Source organism: Nyctibius grandis, chromosome 1 (genome assembly GCF_013368605.1).
Source record: "Nyctibius grandis isolate bNycGra1 chromosome 1, bNycGra1.pri, whole genome shotgun sequence".
NCBI lineage: Eukaryota > Metazoa > Chordata > Aves > Nyctibiiformes > Nyctibiidae > Nyctibius > Nyctibius grandis.
The window spans coordinates 17,310,079-17,328,914 of NC_090658.1; the positions used below are offsets into that span (position 1 = coordinate 17,310,079).

Below are 18,836 nucleotides of genomic sequence, written 5' to 3' on the forward strand. Positions count from 1 at the left end.
ACTTGAACCCTTCTTCCATGTGAGTGTCAAAGGGCGTGAGAAAAACTGAATCCTTTTTGTTGCAGATGCCTAACTCCCTTTTTCAGGCATAGAGGAGAAGGTGATGCCTGGAGCTGGTCCAGTCAAAGTACCCCATCACTCTCAAATAATGCACACAAGCACTGCTTTCACCCTCAGAGATGGGCAAATCTGGTTACCCAGGAGCAGCTCTCCCAGCCTGCAATTGCAATATAAAAATAAAGGCAGCCTTTCCTCAGCATACTTCAGACATGCTGTACTGATGTATCACATACAGAGTGGAAAGAGTGGGCACTTCAAGCATAAAAACAAGAGGTACTGATTGAAACTAGGAATCAGGTTCAAAGCAAAGAAGAAGTGGTCCCTCTTGCAGGTGGCAGCTCAGTGAGGAACTCCTTGGCTAAGAGTGCTGTAGATATGGAAAGTTCACACAGGGTCAAGGGGAAAACAGAGAAGTTCCTGGGAGAGAAAACCACCGATGGTTTTATGCCTGTTCCCATGGTTAGGGACAGAAGGCCGAGCAAGGGGCATCTTTGATTAGACCACAGACATCTCAGCATATGCAGGAAAAGGCTGTAAGTACCAGCCATTCCAGTCCCTTACAAGAACTGCCTGTCTCTAGCAACAGTTAAAGCAGTTTGATCCACTACAAGTTGTGTGTCACTGCAGTATTCAATCCTCTAAATTGATTCTCATTCTCTATTTTCTGTATAATTCTGTATTTTTGATAGCTTGTGCTTGAACCAATTGAATTTGCAAAACCAGCTATATTTTTCATTACTTTATGTAACAGATTTTTCCATTCACACACTTCCAGACACAGCTACTGAATACATGTATCGACTATGCTGTTCATAAATGCAAGACTATTTTTGTCTTTATGAGGAGGATGCATTTAAAGAGCAAAAAGGTGTTACGCAGAACCCAAACCTCTCAAACAAGCCTTCATTTTCTTCTGTTGAGAAGTATATCTAGTATGTCCAGGTTCTAGCCTAACTACAAACAAATGTTATCCAACAGCAAGTTGAACACCACACCTCTTTTATGACTATTGTTAGAACATTTAAATACAGTCCACTGCAACACGTTAATCCCTGACACAGAGCTACGGCACAGCTCTAACAGCAGCACTGCTGTCCTCAGCACGCACCCACTGATGCAATCTCTGAAAACAGCAAGAGTTTGCGTGGCATCTTCAGCATGATTTTATTCCTAAAATCTCCTGTGATAAACACCTTTTCCCATTAATCTTTCAACACTGACAGTTTTAAATATAGGGAAAGTGTTCTACAGCTACAATTTAAAATGCTAAATTTGAAGGAGAATATAAACTTGTATCTGCACGCTTTTAAAATGTTTCAGTGCAAGAAGAACATGAGAGAAAAATCAATGCATTCTTTCTTCGTAGACAGACCTTGCAAATCACAACCAACTCAGAAGTTCCAGTTAAACTGTAACTTCACCCCAGCCTCTGCTTATATTACAAAAACACCAAAAAATGCAAGTTACCACCACTCAGGCGTGAGGAGTAGGCCTGCAGTATATTTGACTCAAGCATTACCATCCACACAGCAAACAAAAAAAATCCTGTGCCTCCCTCCCCCTAGCTCCACACTCAAAAATTTTATGACAAATCACTTAGATTAGATGCTTTTTTCTAATGGAGCACTAATATAGCGTTACTAAAACTTTGCTGAATTAATTAATGTAATTGCATGGTACAAAAAAGGAATCATAGTATAGCACACAGATTTTGTGTACGCGCTATTGCTTTTCAAGGCTGTGGTAGTTGTATGCCATCTGAGCTGTTACACTTTCTAGCAGGCTTTTCTGGTAAAATATTACACATTTTGTTTGTACAGTCAATAATTCTTTCACTACTGAAAAAGTATTTTATTGAAAACTTCTAAAAGGACACGACAATCACAACTAAAGCAGGAATCTGGCACAGAATGTGCTCAGAATTTTTACAAAATAATTACAATCCAAAAAAAAAAAAGCCTATATAAATCAGTACAAGGATCATAAAGTATAAAAGCTACAAGACAAGAAAATGATATTTCTTGCTATGTAAAACACACTTCAAAAGCTGTATCCTGTTCTCACACCTTTCATGATGTAACTTTCGTTCGGGAAATTATTTCATTCACAAAACTGTTGTTCTTTGCCAACACGTCGTTTCTCAGCTGTTTCAGCTTGATTTTTATGTCTTCTTCTGACATATCTGTCAGGGGCAATGCTTTCACTTGACAAAGAAAATCCTGAATTATCTTTTCACCTTCCTGAAATGGATGGAGGAGAAGGAAAAGAAAACAGAAAGGATGTTTAGACTGCAAGCAGGATCCTTACAATTCTGCCAAAGATAAAGTATTATTCAGCATCAGAAACTTCTTGCAGGCAAAAAACACCGTTATTTTTGCACTTGCTATCATGTTCTCAACAACAGAACAATCCCGTTATACTGGTATCAGGAGTTCTTTCCCCTTTCAGTCCATGAGCAAAAAGCACTAATTGATCAGCAGAAATACAGTACTTAACACTGAGAGCTCCTATTTGTGTTCCACATTTAATTCCAGTGTGCAACCACATTAGGTGAAGATTGCTAGCAATAATAGCATCAGAGTGGCCATATTACCCAAACTAGTTACTTTTTTGAGGAATTGTAAATCAAACCCAATGTTTCAATACGGAAAAGGAAGAACAAACTGTAACCAAGCAACTGGAAAGTGGCTGTCACCAAGGAGAGCAGATGATAATTAAGCTTTATGCATATGCTTTTACAAAAACAGGCAAAGTGGAACTTCTAAACAATCTGAATTGAATAGCAAGAACAAACATTTCAGTGAACAATATTCAGGATCCCTGTATTAGAAACAATTTGTCCAGAATACAGAATTTTGCCCAGTCCTCTGTATTTTGCATTTTAGAATTCTACCGCAAAGTTTTCTTAGTTTTGTTTTACCATGGAGGGCTAACGCAGTGTGCTTTCAGTGCAGAAGCCTCCAAAGGACTTGGAAATGTAATAGCAGGCTTTCCTTCTAAACATGATGTTAATGATGGCACACAAATTGCCTGGGCAAGACATCTAAAGCTGTGCCATTCTATTGCCTACAGAGTTTATGAAATATGTATGACTGAAAGATCCAAGTATAAAACGTGATCCAAGTATAAAACATTTGTCACAAGTGTTTGCCATGTCAATTTAATTTACACCAACTTAAGACCACACAGCCAGATCCAATTAACCTGAAAAATAATTCACCGTAACACCTAACAAGCTGGCAAAGGAAAAGTAATAGTGGAGCAACAGAGGTAGCTGGAGGGGGAACCTCCTGGCACTAAAATGTGTGGATGAACAGACATCGTTCATCCACAACACCAGATCCACTTACTGATCCAGGAACAAATGCACCAGACCTCTGAAACTGAAAATAAAGCAACAGGTAACAGCCTCTATCTAGAGCAAAGGCTTTTTAAATGTAGAAAGTGCTTTGGATATGGACTAACCCTTCAAGGCTTCCATATACTGGAGTACTACCGAGAATGCCAGTGATGTATAATGGGAGATAAACAAGTTACAAGGCTGCAAAGTTTCAGGCCAACTGCTGGGACACAGAACTAAGATCTGTAAGCAGATCTTATATGCATGCAGCGAGGAGGACCCGACTATGGGCAAAAACCAATGCAAGTCGTAAGGCAGCGCGTGGACTTCCTAGGAGGCTGCAACAGATGTCACTGTAAGGACTCTTAATCCAGCAACAAGACAACACAGGCTATTCTGAAAAAGCCTCCTGCAAGCTATTGTTTTCCTTTACACTACCTGCTAATGAAGCTTCTTTTAAGAGAAAGTGAAGAGATTAGAGAAAAAACAGTTCACTTAAAATGGCTGTACACAACTGTATTACGCAATGCAGACACGATCAGATCTATGCGGAGATGCGGGTTTCCTCAACTTGTGCTTAAAGCCTGTGCAAAGCCAAGAGTATTTTACTTCTCAGTTGAGAGAACCAAGCTAGAATTCTCACATGTGAAATGGGAAGAACTTTATGACATTTGTAAATCAGACATTCCAGGTCTAAACTGCCATGCCCTTCGATAATCCTAAAACTATTTTGCCTGGGCTATTCCAGCTAAACAAATCTTAAATAGCATTTCGGATAGCAAACCTCTCTTTCTTTGTAGAATTTCTTGGCTGGTGGTTCTTCAGATTCCCTGGACTTGCCAATGTTTTGAAACTCCTCCAGCTCCAATGCTTTCTCTCTTGCACTTTCTATCACATGTTTTGGGAAAGCCGCCAACTCTGCTACATGTATTCCAAAACTCTGGTCACAAACACCTGGATGCAGAGAAAAACAACCAGTAAAGAATTCTCAAGAGATAATACAGCTACACAGAGATTATATGAACAAACTTGTAACAGTTCTCCGTTCTGAAGAACTAAGTACATAACATCATTTGGTTCTCCCAACATTTTCTGATTGACCTTTTGGACTATACACGATAACACAGATTAAAGAATATACTGTTATTTAATTAAGCTCTCTAGAGCAGTAATTGCAGAACTCCAAAAGGGCTTCAGGAAGAAAGGGAAAACTCTTCAGGCAGAAAGAACTTCCCTCTAATACTTGAATGAAATTGAATAATGTTTTTTATTAAAGTACTTCAGCACAGTCTGTGGATATAGTAATTTGCACCATTTATTTATATTTTTTGTATATATCACTCTCACACATTTTTTCTATATTTATATGAATACATATATATGTGTGTTTATGTATATATATAAAAAAATATTTAAAATGTTGCATTCTCAATCATCCTCCTCCTCCTTCGCATCAGTACCACATACCTCCTTAGTCTCCAAGAGTTGTCTTTAACTATACCAAAACCTTGCAATTTTAACTTTACACTTACTTCAATTAATACAGTGTTTATAGCATTTGGTAAAGAAAGAAAAGTTCTCATAATTGCTCAAAATATATCAATTATACACAGTTAACACAAAATAATTTTCACTTCAGTATCAAAAGCCCTCTGTCAACTCCATTCATTTACATTACCGTAATTCCAATTGGCCACCCACAAATATTACTACATACTTTTAATTCTGGTCTCCAGCAAGGACTTATTCATAAGTGAATATTACATGTAAAATGATACTTAACTAATCATCTATTAACTACTAGGTAAATGAATAATAGGAAAACGAAAACTTAACATTCAGATTTTTTCTGTTTTATTAACCTTGCAATCACTCAGGTTTCTTAAAGGAAAACAAGGTTTTTAAGCAGAAATTATTTTCTTGATTTTATATTAAAAACACACACCTCCCCAGACACAAAGCTAACTCAGGTCTCTTGAGAGAATCCTGAGGCAGAGGCCTGGAGAACAGTACTTTCTATGTCTCTTCTTCTAGCGATTCTGTCACACTCTTGAAGCATGAAGACAGGGATGAAAATACTGTACAGAAGTTCCTTGTCACGCATTTCAGGTTTAGTTACACATTTCAAGTGACATGGAACCTGCTATTCGTCTCAAAATACACCTGTATCCAAGCTGCCTATACTCACATCCTTGCCTGAACAACATAATTCTTCCAAAAGTGAAAGAGCTCAACACTAAATGCAAAAACATCCAATTTGAGACCAGGTATTTTAAGATGAAGATTTCATCATGTTGTATCTCATCTGACATGGGTTTAAGTAGGTAGATACAAACTATTGTGCCTCTATGCTCAATAGCACTTCCAAGAAAATGGATCAAATGAAAAGACACTGCATGTACAAAGAAAAGATGTGTATGACTAAAAATGGCAAAAATGGTTGAAGAAAAATATAAAACCAGGCTTCCGGAGTTTTCACCAGGACCTGAATGGGTGAGTTACTATATGCTAAAAAAAAAAAAAAAAAAAAAAAAAAAAAAAAAAAAAAGGAGAGGGGAGGGATTCAAGAGAGAGAATTCACCCAACTATCTCGGGACTATTAGGTTTTTATCCTGAGTTGCTATTCCAAAGGATTTAGATATTAAAAGTTAGAAGGTTTAGATTTAGTGTATATTACTTCCCCCCGCCTCTGACCCCGCAATCTAAGAACCCAAAATAAGGCACCTAAAGATGGTTTGTTTGAAGATACTGTACATCGCCAGCTCTCACTGCATTGAAAATACTCATAGTTTCAATGTACACTTGCAGCAATTTATGACTATATTTTTCTTCAGTTCCCATGCACACTACAACATATTTTAAGCACCGATTTGAGCAAGACACTCAGAGGGCTCCGAACAATCACTTGGTGGAAGGAATTCAACACACGCTGGAGAAGATGAGAAATGGCAAACTACAGAAGAACCATAGACATTGCCTCTCCACTGGAACAGGCTGCGTGCCAGTGCCACAGCACATTGGACTAATACTCAGAAGCATAAACCGTACATTGCGTAGGAAAAGTGCATGAACAGTGGAGAACAGAGACCATTTCTAAGGAAAAAAAGCTCGCAAAATACAAGGACACAGAGTTAAGAGAAACAAGATCGTGGCAGCCGGAGATTTTTCTGACGAGCTCTAAGCAGATTCTCAGTAAAGCCAGAGAAGAGCAGTACTTCTGGTCATGCCTTGATTCACCTTATTCAGAGCAGTCTCCCAGCTTTATAGAAAAATACCCAGAAGCTAATTGCAAGACTATAGCCATAGGGAAATACAAAATTAGAAGCTGTTATGCAAGTAATCAAAGGGCAAGAAATTAAGTCATTTAATGGATTTAAAACCTGAAGAAATGAGGAAGAAATAGTCAATTAGTAACATCATAAGAGTAAAACTAGCATGTTACCATGAGTGAGGCTCAAATCAGGATATAATAAAAACACATTTACCAATTATCTAATGACACTGAATAGCATGGTGATAGCCTGTGAAGATTATAAAAGTTATCTTTAAAAAGATAACAGTAAAATTTAACAATTGGACAGCATATTAGATTCATTTCAGAACAATGTACACCAGAAGGAATGAACTGAGAAGTCCTAAATCAGCTAAAGAAATCAGGAAATATCGGAGAGAATTCCAAAATAACACATATTGAATATGCACTAATCACAAAAAGCAGAGTTGCTAGGAAGAACTAGGCAAGCGAAAGCAAGTATTTGGTATTGTGTCAAAACGACAAAACAGTTTTTAAAATGAGGAATGAAATGAATGAAGTTCAGCAATTGTACCTGTAAGATTAAATCCTAAACTAAAAAGATATCAGTCTCCAGGACTTGACGTGTGAGACATGGACGAATTCCTTAGCCTTAACAAGGATGGATGATACTTAGTAATTGTCTTAGTAAAGGTAATAGCCTAACTCCTCAAACAGTTATTCCTTATTTAAGACAAAACCACTCCACAAGGTAAATTGTTGATCTGATCCAGTATAGCCAGAGTGTTCTACAGTAACCATGTTCTACCAGAGTGTCACCTAACCCATTCCTTCATTGTGGAATTCAGAAAACTAAGAGGTATTTTAAAGTGAAAATATAGTATACCATTACTCTGCTCACATTTCAAAATCAAAAGCTTATACCAGAGGTAGGCAACCTGACTGAAATGCTCTTATGGGAACAGCAAAATCACTGTAGAGTTTACAAGTAAATTAGAATGCCATAAAAGATCACATCTTGCAAGCCAGTTACAGAAACCCACTTTATCTATCATAGAGGCTTCTGCTGAAGGGAGCAAGAACAAATGATTGGGGATATAGAGAAGCAGGAGGAACCACTTATTGCAGTTAACAGATGAAATTTATGCCAAATTAAAAATTGTCTAATTTAATACCAAAAGGAATAACTGTATCCGCTAAAGGATTTTAATTAAATACATATGACTTATACTAACAAAACAACAGGCTACTTGTTGTTTTACTATGATGCCATTTGCTAAAAACTAAACACATGATTTTTCCTATATCAAGCTACTGCACAAATTGGGCAACATCTTTCTCCAATGATTAAGCCTTAATACAATGACACAGACATTATTAAAAACCATCAGCACATAAAAATTACACTCATTTCTTTTAAAAGAACAGTTTAAGGAACATAAGTCTCTTCTATATGATTTACCAAAACCAACCTTCTTCCAGAAGGAAAACTAAAACTGAAACAGCAGCAGGTTAAAATGGTTGATTTAGGGAAACAGAAAATAACCTTTTGGAACTCTTCTCTCTGCTCTTTAAGAAAGAGAGAGAGACCTCAAAAGCATTGACTTGAGTGGCTGAAATAACCTAGAGGTCTTAACAAAGAATCATCATCACTGTGTTCACACATGGACAGAGCTCCTGCCATACACACTCTCTATGGACAGAGAAGAACATGTCTATTATAAACCCTAAGCCTGGAATACAACATATGAAATATCTTTTGGGGTTTTTTTCCATTAATATTTCTTCCTCTCTCGGTGTAAAATAAAGTTTACCCTGTTCACCACCATTTACACTGTCTTACCTTCCTTGACACGATAAAGCATTGTCAGTGTGTCATCACTGGTCAGAGCAGTAACATGTAGGTTATTTACTGTTGGCACTTGGTCAGCAAGAGCTGTCAGTTCATGAAAATGTGTAGCGAACATAGAAAAAGCACAGATTTTGCTAGCAATGTATTCTGAAATAGCCCATGCTAAGCCAAAGCCATCGTAGGTAGAAGTTCCTCTTCCCAGCTCATCAATGATTATCAGGGAGTTTTCAGATGCTGTCCTAAAAACACAAGAGCATTTTATAATGTTTGAGAACAGTACAAACTCTGGATATTGGAGCACCACAAGTTATGTTGTAAAGGCATAGCATAAAAGGCAAAAGACCTTTCCTATTTACGTAACAACATATAAATAAAGTGCATAAACAGTGTCACACAGATCATTCCAAATTAGTTTCTTTGTCCCATTTAGACTTTGGCCTCCCAGTATTAGCTCTATATGACCACTGAAATAAACAGAAGGCTACTTCAAGACCTTGTAAGCCTGATAAAAAGAACGTGAGATCCTCGACTGAGATCCTACACAAAAGGAAATCTTAAAGGCATCTTTCTTAGAACACCTTCATTCCCATCAACCCCAACAAACAAAACCAAATCAGCACAGGACGTACCTAAGGATTGAAGCAGTTTCTAACATTTCAGCCATGAAAGTAGACACGCCTTTCAGCTGACTGTCTCCAGCTCCCACCCGAGCCAGGATACAATCCACAATGCTTATTTCTGCAGAGTCGCAGGGTACAAAACATCCAATTTGGGCCATAAGAACAATCACACCTGTCTGTCGGATGTATGTTGATTTTCCCCCCATGTTAGGGCCTAAAGAAGAAATTTTGCATATTAATTAAAAAAACATCATCTTTTACAATCCAACAGTTCTTTTAAAGGAGAACAGGCTGTAAATTAAAACAAAGAACGTTTAAACTTATTACTCTCTTGCCAGGAAAGAGCAGCAGACTTGTCTAACAGGTACAACAAGCAGCTCCACTACTAATAAGGCTTGCTCATATGTCTTACTGAATGCAGTTTTTTCAAAAGAAAGGTGATCAGAGAGCATTAGGGGCTTCTCAAGTTTTGGGACTTTTCAGAAGTGTAAGCAGTCATCTAAAACACATGTCCCTACCTAAAACTAATAAGCTGTAATTTAGAAGTCATCAGTATTGCTGCTTAAGAATGAAAATAATTTGCTTTCACCTCAAACAACAATTATAATTTGTCTGTAAAAATGAAATAGCTTAGTTATAGATGGGGTACAAGCTAATGGGTGATTTAAATTACAATCTAAAGAGCTTCTGAATCAGTAAAAACAGATATTAAGAAATTAATTTTAAGTGAAGTAGAAATGAAATAAAAAGTATTTTCCAGAAAACTGATCATTAAAACCAATTTTACGCTTTTGCTAACCAGAAAAACAAGCGTGCTACCATGCATTTATTCAGATTTTTAGTTTTTCTTTTTGATTATGTTAGAAGTGTTCATTAATCATTCTCTAATTTCATATCTTTGCTACTCAGAATGTATGTCAAGGACATCTGGATGGAAATTAAAATTCAATTAAATGTATAAACACTAAAAATGTTTTCCTGTGTAGTAAAATTATCTTAATTACACCAGAGAATAGGGGAAAAAAGGGTACAGCCATTAAAACATGTTTTGCATTTAAAACCGACTTTAATACTAAACAAAGAAAGCATTAACAGAGAGGCTGCTTAAAATCTTGCCTACAGAAGGTGCCTACATGGCTACAGTACAATAGATGCCTAGTGGAATTTTACACATCACTTAAGCAGGTTTAGGTTCTCCAGCTCCTGAGGTTGCCTGGCTTGTGGAGTTACGTTCACTAAGGCAAAGAATACATATATTAAGGAAGGATTAATTTCTTATTTCCTACTGTCCTAGCAGCCTCTCTGTTCTTCCCAAATGACTATTTCTAAATCAGTGATCACCTTCTCCAAACAGCGCACTATTAACTAAAATCATAACAACTAATTCCATGACTGTTAGTTTGGAAGATGAGAAATTACGTCTGTATGTGCATACGCATGTAGAATATCCACTCTCAAAGGAAACATTTCACAAGAACATTGTGGACACTTTTGTTTAATATAATAAATAACAATAGCTTATAAATACCCTCCCTTCTTTTCCAGAGCTAAATCTTATACCCCATACAGAAAGAAAAATAACTTGCTAGGCTGATCAGCCTCTGTTGATTAGAGAAATCGTTTTGATGGAGTTTTGTTGGATTGTTGGTTTGTTTGCTTACTGTTGGGGTTTTTTTTTAAAGATATCATTACTGGAAATACTCAAGACATTTAAAACGTAAATGACAAATGAAAAAGAGAACAGAAACATTACCAGTAATAATGTGGAACATCTGCTTGCCCTTCTCAAATGTAACATCATTGGGGATGAAGGCCACCTCATCTTGCACTTCGATGCAAGGATGCCTGGCACCTTTCAGCACAATCCTTCCTTGTCCCTTTTCCAGAATGACAGGACGGACATACGGCACTGGTGCTCCGTTTGACACATGAGCAAAACTAACAATTGCATCTAATTGAGCTATCACATCATTCATCATCTGTATTGGTTCTGCATAACCTGTTTTTGATTAGAGAGATACAAATTCAACACAGTTAGAAATTTTTTTGTTCTTGCTGAAAAGATATCTTAAAGCCTATATCAAGCCCATAAAATTAATGCACCTACATTAAAAGTCAATTTTGTTCAACATAGCAGTCACCTCCTGTGAGAGTCTAAGATGTAATCCTAAAATTTCCATGCTTTGACTACAAAGGGCACTTCTTCAGACTAGTAAAAGGAAGAGGAGAGGCAGTGATGATTGTTTTGCCTCAACATCAGACAACGAGAAACAGCTTATCTTAGTGCGGGAAGGCAAATGCTTGCAATGGCAAGATGGTTGGAAATCCAGTAAGTTTCCTTCCTCGATAATACACTGCATTTTGATGCTCACGCAAGCAAAGACAATAGAGACACAGCAATGACAATTCAGACACAGCAACCATTTATGTTTGTGTGAATGATGGTATGCAGAGGTCTGTAAGATACAGTGCCTCTGATACCAGGCAACTCGACTAGATGGCCCAGGATCCCCAGGACCAGTTCTTAAGTTTTGGTGTTTGTTTTTTTTTCAGTGAAAGGGATGAGGGACAGGAAGGAGTCTACAGAGGTAAACCATCTAACACATGCAAATGTGATGCATGTGTCAGAAGAGCTGAGCAGTGACCTGCAGAAAGAGTCATACCTGTACAAAGTATGTTTACTGTTCTAACATAATCTGTTGAACCGGCTAGGTATAGATCATAAAGAGGACTTTAAGTCACTTTAATTCAAGAATTACACATATAATCCAGTCTTTTTCATTAAATTGCCTCCACTTGGGGAAGAAAAATGCTTTTTAAATACACAAATACACTTGTAAGCACACCACAGAAGCAGCAGCAAAAGACTTTCTCTTAAACTCACTATGTATTTATAGATGACATATTGAAGCTAACCCTGCTATGTAATACCCAATTAGCTTTCCACATAAATATACAAGCCCTAGTATGCTACACACAAAAACCCCACCACTTGAAAATTACCAAGATACAAAAAAAAAAAATAAATCTAATAAGCTATTGATTTTGCAATATACTGGCAAATTCGATATAACAACAGGTCAAAGCTTCTGAAGATTTCCGCCATAACTTAATACCCACTCAAATATATTAATACATCAGCTTAAAAAATGCTTTTTTATCTTTAATATATATTTACCCTTAGCTTAATATTCATTAGTGCTTTCACTTTCCACTTCTCTCTTTCAAAGAACTAAGATTTGTTCTGCTGGAACTAGTGCCTTTGGTAGAGGCAATATTTACAGAATCCTCCAGCCCAAATTCCCTAATGTCTCTTCTCCTTTTGGTGAAGGATAGTAAAGAATGCCCTGTAAGCAGGCAATCTTGAAGCAAAATATATAGAAATTAGGAAAACAGTATTTTTTTTATTGTACCATATAAGCGACAACTAACTTAATCTTATATTGCATACCAACATTCTTTCTTCACCATCCTTCACAGACTTCAGGTGCCACTCCCTCAGTTCTATCTTGGCCTTTACCTCTTCTTCCTTCTACTTCATCTGCCATTTGGGTGGGGCTGCCCGCAGTCAGAGGGGTGGTGGAGGACAGATGTGGCCTTTATGGGCATATTTTTGTCCCTTTATTGGATTAGCATTTGCACACACGCCATCACTGCACATTTCTAGCAATGCCAGGAAACGGTCTGACCATAGAAGGCAACACATTTCAAACTCTGAACAACTGTCTGAAAGCCAAACCACATTTTCTACACTAATTCCTTGGGGAACATTTCGGTTCTTCTCTACAGAAGGACTTACAAATAACTACAAGTCCTCCCAGCTTTCCAGACTGTGATACACATTGACATATTCACCTGAAGCAATGTTAATGATTTCCTTAACAATTGCATCCTGAGCCTCTTCATACTCTTCTCTGTTCTTTATATATTCATCATTGACGGAGCTCAGTTTGCTGTAAACAAAACCACAATATTTAGAAGCTGTGATGTTCTGTCTTTGCTGCTACAATGCCAAACTTCTGGCTTCCTCATCTATGAGTCAATACCAGTTGTCGCCACCTGTTTTAACAGCAAGGTTCAGCACAAGGACCACAAAGCAACTAATCTACAATTCATCCACATCAGGATATCAGTAAGATTAACTCCAAGTTGAAGATCACCCACAAGGGTCAAATCAGCAATTGTAGCATCTCTGAACACATCATTCTTCAAAATCTCACAGTAGTTGTTTGTTATAGACATTCTACGTGATAAGGACTTGCTCTTAAAGCTGAATTTCTGGCCATTTTGCAACAAGATGTGGCACGTTACAGAACTGGCAGAGGAGAATTGCTGCTAAGCAACTGTGTTCTGCTAAGCCCAGAGTCCTACAACAGGCTTATCAGAGCTGCAGGCATTGACTTCTGTCCTTCAGCAAAAACCTCAGTGAACTACTGTCACTAAGAACAGGTTCTAGTCTCCAAAATAAGGTACGTTGGAATCAAGAGAGAGTTTAAACAAGTGTTTGTTTTTCTCAATCTCATCTCCAAACATGGAGCAGAGTCTGCAGGACTGAATATGAAACACACCCAAGTACTGCACCCACACGATGAGCAGAAGTCAGCCTTCTGCTTCTAGTATCATCTACAGAAGCAACTATAACTTAACTAAGCACAGAGAAGTCTGTTTTATTAGTGACCCATGGGCTTCTTCCCTAAGGGAAAGTAACAGATGACACAGTAAAGGTTTTAAGTACCATCTTCTCAGTTACAGAAAAGCCTAACTTCATCATTTAAATTTCAAGGATCTTTTGAAAAAAAAAAAAATATCCTCAAGTAAATGTTAAAACAAAATTCAATTAAGGTTTACCCTTTGTTCATTTAAGTAAACTGGTGAGAAATACACCAACATATCAGCTGGCGTGAACCAATATGTTTGCCCTCCTTTTCAAAGCAAAGGATTTATTACTTATGAAAGTGAGTGATTAATAGAAACAGTCACTATTAGTAATAGCATTGGCTTGAAACCAACCTTGCCCTGTAACCAGTGCTCCTCATACACGTCTATCAATCAAGATCTCTCTCAATAAACTCACTTCTCTGATGCTAACTCCAGCAGGAGCTGTTATACATAAAGCAACAACAGCAACATGGTTTGTCTGAAACAGGCTGTACGATGTATTAATCCTCTGCTATTTTTACCCTTCCATATATAACACATGCAGGAGACTTGAAGACTAGTTTTCTCCTGGACCTGCCACTGACAGACAAGGAGGAACTTATGAGGGGGTTGAGTCCAATTAGTAGCTGATTATCAGCAGCATTTCTTATTTATGCCTTGATTAACAACCTGAATGATGGGACTGAATGCAGTCTCAAATGCTCTCTAAGGACGGTTGTGAACAATACCACGTTAAGGGGAGCTGTCAGTACACTGGAGGGCAGGGCTGCCATTCATTGGGCTATCTACAGACTAGAGAAATAGGTGCACAAGAATTTCAACACAGGCAAATGCAAAGTCCTGCACCTAGGATGAAATAACTCCATGCAACAGTACAGACTAGGGTCCAAACAGCTATAAAACAGCTATTCATAAAAGAGCTGGGGGACTCAGTGCATAGGCAGATGAACACAAACCAGTAGTGTGCCCCTGGGGTAGAGAAGGGCAAGCACCTACTGGCTGCACTAGCAAGAGCGTAGCCAGCATGTCGAATGAAGTGATTCTTCCAGTTGAGACATTGAACCTGGAGTAGATGGCCACCACAGATTTGGAGCTGGAGCAGATGGCATACAAGGACAGGCTGGGAGAGATGCCTGTCCAGGCTGAGAGAATCTGAAGTCAGCCTGGAGAGGAGAGGCACCAGACTCTTCTTGGAGGTGCACAGCAAAAGAACAAGATACTAAAACCTCAAGTTTCTGCAAGGAAAATTTTCATTAGATCTGATTAAGAAGGTTTTCACAAAGAGTGCTTCAGCACTGGAACTTGTGCCCCACCAGGCTGTGAAGGATGCTTGGAGGATGGGCACCTGGGCAAGGCCTTGAGCTACCTCACCTAACTTTGAGACAGGATCTAATTTCCAAGGTAGCTCTGCTTTGAGTGAGGAGTTAGACCAGTTAACCTCAAGAGATCCCCTTCAACCTAAGTTATTACCTGATTCTGCATAGGCAGCTTTCTACTTTGTTTGCTCTGTGTAAAAATAATGAAGTACAGAGAGACATCTGGTGACTGAGGTAGTCCTTGCTCCTTCTAAAAAGCTCTGAGAGCTAAAAAATCAACAAAAAGTATAGACTTTTTGCATGGCTGACCTGTGACAGAACTGCTGTCCAGACAAGGAGATGCTGAAACAGCATTAATGCAATTAGCCTGAATATTGAAATTTTTAAACAGCTTAATCTATAGAGCCACAGAATGGAAGTCCAATACATAGGACCAACAGAAATTACAGTGTAATTTGGAACAAAAAAAAAAAGGTAACCACCAACAAAACTGCTGTATGTCATATTTGGTAATAAACATATATAGCTCTTTTCCTGTTGCAGCTTGTGAAAGTGTCTGTATAAAGTGCCACCATGAATGCAATTATGCTACTAGGTGCAGCTAAAACAGAGAAGTTAGCCCAAGTCAAAGGACGAAAAATAGCTAACAGTTGGCAAAGTAAATGGGGAATGCAGCTTTTAACAGAAACTGTATGACTACTCCTCCCTCATGCCAGTCTTGCTCAATATCTCAATCTGTGAGACAATTAAGGTGGTGAAAATTCAGCCATTCAAGATGTAGGGAAACCAGTTTATCGGCATAATTATAAAGAAAGTAATAATTTTGTTTCTTTCATAACAGGCTTGAAAACCTACCACGATGATCTCATACCTGTTAGTAAATTTCACACCATTCTTTTGTGTATCAACTATTCCATATTTTGAATTGTTACGGAGAACTTTTTCCTCCTTGCACGTTATTCGAAAGTGATGTCCAAATTGTGAATTTGTCTCCAGTTTGATACTTTTGCCAGCTTCCAAACCTTTTAGATGAAAAGAAAGAAAAAAGAAAATAACTGTATCATCAAAAATCCTGCAACCTGTGCTATTTTTGCTCACTAATCCCCGGTTTGTATGATGTAGCCTCTCAGATACATTATTCGGTATTCTTGCTTTGGTTCTGTACAGGTATAAGAAATACCCACACCCAACAGAAGTTTATTGATTCATTCTCTGCTCTTACTTTGATACGCTCTCAAACTGCATATTCAAATCAGGTTCATGATTATTGTATTGCTACATATTCTCCAGAAACGAGAAAAATGTTCTGCAAGGACATTCTATATTGCTGCTGTAAGCACAGAACTCGTAGTCTTGTGATTCTTTTACTAACACATACTTCTGCTGGTGAGATTTCTCATTCCATCCCTACAGAATCTTGTCTTTCCTTCTCTTCATCCACTTATCTTGTTTACACTAAAAAAATCACAACTAAAAAAATATGCAGGCCCTTAAAGGTGTAACCTAAAGTAACTATGGTGTTGCAAGTTTTCCTTGCCATATTTGTGTTAAAAATTGATTTTAAGTTGCTCTTTGAATGCCCAATTCATCAGCTGCACATGGAATTTTTTGCATAGAATAATTAATTCTTTAAATGTCTCATTTGCTTACACATTACATTGTGCAAAGAACTCCAAAAGAAAACTACCATGTCCTGAATGGACACTCAGAAGAACGCACAGGGAAAGAAAAAAAAAGTTTCAACGCATGTCCTCAAAGGATGTAAAACAGAACTAGGCTTAGCCAAGAGTTAGATGAGTTACAGTTTTACAAAATGAATTCTGCAGTATCTTGCTACAAACATGGTAATTTCTGAAACATTCTGGAATGCCATCCTTAAAAAAAAAAAAAAGGCCAAGCTATAAACCAAAAATAACTCAGTTTTCAACAGATTGTACTGCCACAACTAAAGTGACCCCAAACTAATAATAAAATAATACAAACATCCCTTAACTCCTCTATACCAGTTTTCATCACTTGATCTCAAAACATTTTACAAAGGAGGTAAGAATGAAAGGTAGTTTCATACTCTACCTAGTTCTTTGGCAGCACTCTTTAAAAAGGATTGCATTTTTTCTTCCAGTTCATTCATCTTCTCTCTTAATTCTGTCAAATTAGGATCAAAAGAAGCCTTGACAAGAAATTCATGATTCTCCACCTAGCGAAAAATAAGAAAAAATTCATATGAACATAGGTAGTTAAAAAAAAAATCACCTCCCTGATCATACATGGTTAAATGAATTTACTTAAATCATTTATTCAATTTATTTTTTGTATATACAACTTTGTAATGCAATGCTGTTTGTGATAATTTGTGTCTGATTCAACTACAAAACAAATACATCTCAAACACTTGTTTTCTCAAATAATATGCTTTATACAAGCAAAATACATCAATTTAACAGACTCCTTTACTTTGAAATGGAGTTGTCTGCACATTTATTTGCATACAAATAACTGAGCAGTAGGCAGGGAAAAAAGGAACGTCAGAGGAAATGAAACTGTTACGTACATAATCTGTCTGCTAGCCTGGACTTACGCAGCTAATCAAGGCAGAGCGTAAAAGGATGGGGCATTTCAAAACAAGAAGTCCTTGGAAATGATGTTTCTGAAACACTAATTCCTGCCCAAAACACACTCAAGATGTTACTAAAGGAGCCTATATAGTATCACCAAAAATCCTATCCAGTTTCAGCCCAGTTATTTTGAGCTGAAAAGCATACACATTTCCTTCCAAGCTACGTTTTCAGAGGCACAGATGAAGTATGTTGTATTTCATCTTTTTCTCTCTCTTCCCCATGCTTCCACTGCCAGGCATGTGTTTCTGATGACCTTACAAGCCTCAAGCTTAATTTTCAAGCACAACTTGTAACTGCTAAATAAAGAAACTCCATTTTTAATACACAAATTTTTTTGAATCCACAAAATATTAGCACTACTGTCCGACATGGAAACTAAGCACCGGTTTTCACATTAGTAATATTTCATCTAATTAAGTTAAAAAAACAAACCAAAACAACACTTTCATGAAGCTTCCTCGAGCTGGGAATTATCTGCAAAGCTGTACGCAAAGCAGCTGCAAATACCTTGCAAAACATGCAGAAACAAGATGGTGGTTTCCATACAATTTCACTTTTACCCACAAGTACATGTTAGCAAGAAGAGGAAGGAGAAGAGGAAAGGGAGGTTCACAGTTCCTTTACTCCTTCCCAGACAATAAAGGCATCACTCCAGAAAGCACTGAGCAACAGGAACCATAACTGCAAGAACCACCCCATATATCTTGTTCTACTAAGCACAAGAAGCACCTGAAATATGCAGCACATCAAAACAATTTTAGAAGCATTAGACCGAAGACTCCCAGGTTTTGCAGCAACTTGGAACAAAGACCTGGGAATGCAATCTGGAGATGAAAGCCACAGGGCTTATACATTTTTAATTTGGAATGGGGGGACAAGTAAATTATCATATGAAGAAACTGCATATTATACTATATAGTCAAAGGATTGCTACTTCATTCTGAGAATGATCTTCTCCAAGCAGATAAGGTGATCTTCCACAGAAGTTGCATCATGGAAAACTGAACTGTTGGTGCCTGTTTTCTTTGTGTAATTACCAGCACGGCAAGGCATTTCACTCAGCCTGTCGTTTTGGTTCCAGTTATGTTGTGCGCAAACACACTGCAGTGGCAAAGTTC

At 37.7% G+C, this 18,836-nt stretch overlaps 1 protein-coding gene across 1 annotated transcript in view; it reads right to left on the reverse strand.

Moving 5' to 3' along the window:
• Window positions 1–1,437: 1,437 nt before the first annotated feature.
• The window catches only part of MSH2 (mutS homolog 2), a 57,064-nt gene continuing 39,665 nt past the window's right edge, over window positions 1,438–18,836 (reverse strand). Inside the window, exons 9-16 of the mRNA XM_068410645.1 lie at window positions 17,174–17,297; window positions 15,972–16,122; window positions 12,981–13,078; window positions 10,879–11,124; window positions 9,135–9,339; window positions 8,497–8,744; window positions 4,185–4,354; window positions 1,438–2,300 (exon numbers count right to left, since the gene is read on the reverse strand). Coding sequence (XP_068266746.1) covers window positions 2,130–2,300; window positions 4,185–4,354; window positions 8,497–8,744; window positions 9,135–9,339; window positions 10,879–11,124; window positions 12,981–13,078; window positions 15,972–16,122; window positions 17,174–17,297 — 1,413 coding nt within the window. The 3' untranslated portion in view covers window positions 1,438–2,129. The remainder of the gene's footprint in view (window positions 2,301–4,184; window positions 4,355–8,496; window positions 8,745–9,134; window positions 9,340–10,878; window positions 11,125–12,980; window positions 13,079–15,971; window positions 16,123–17,173; window positions 17,298–18,836) is intronic.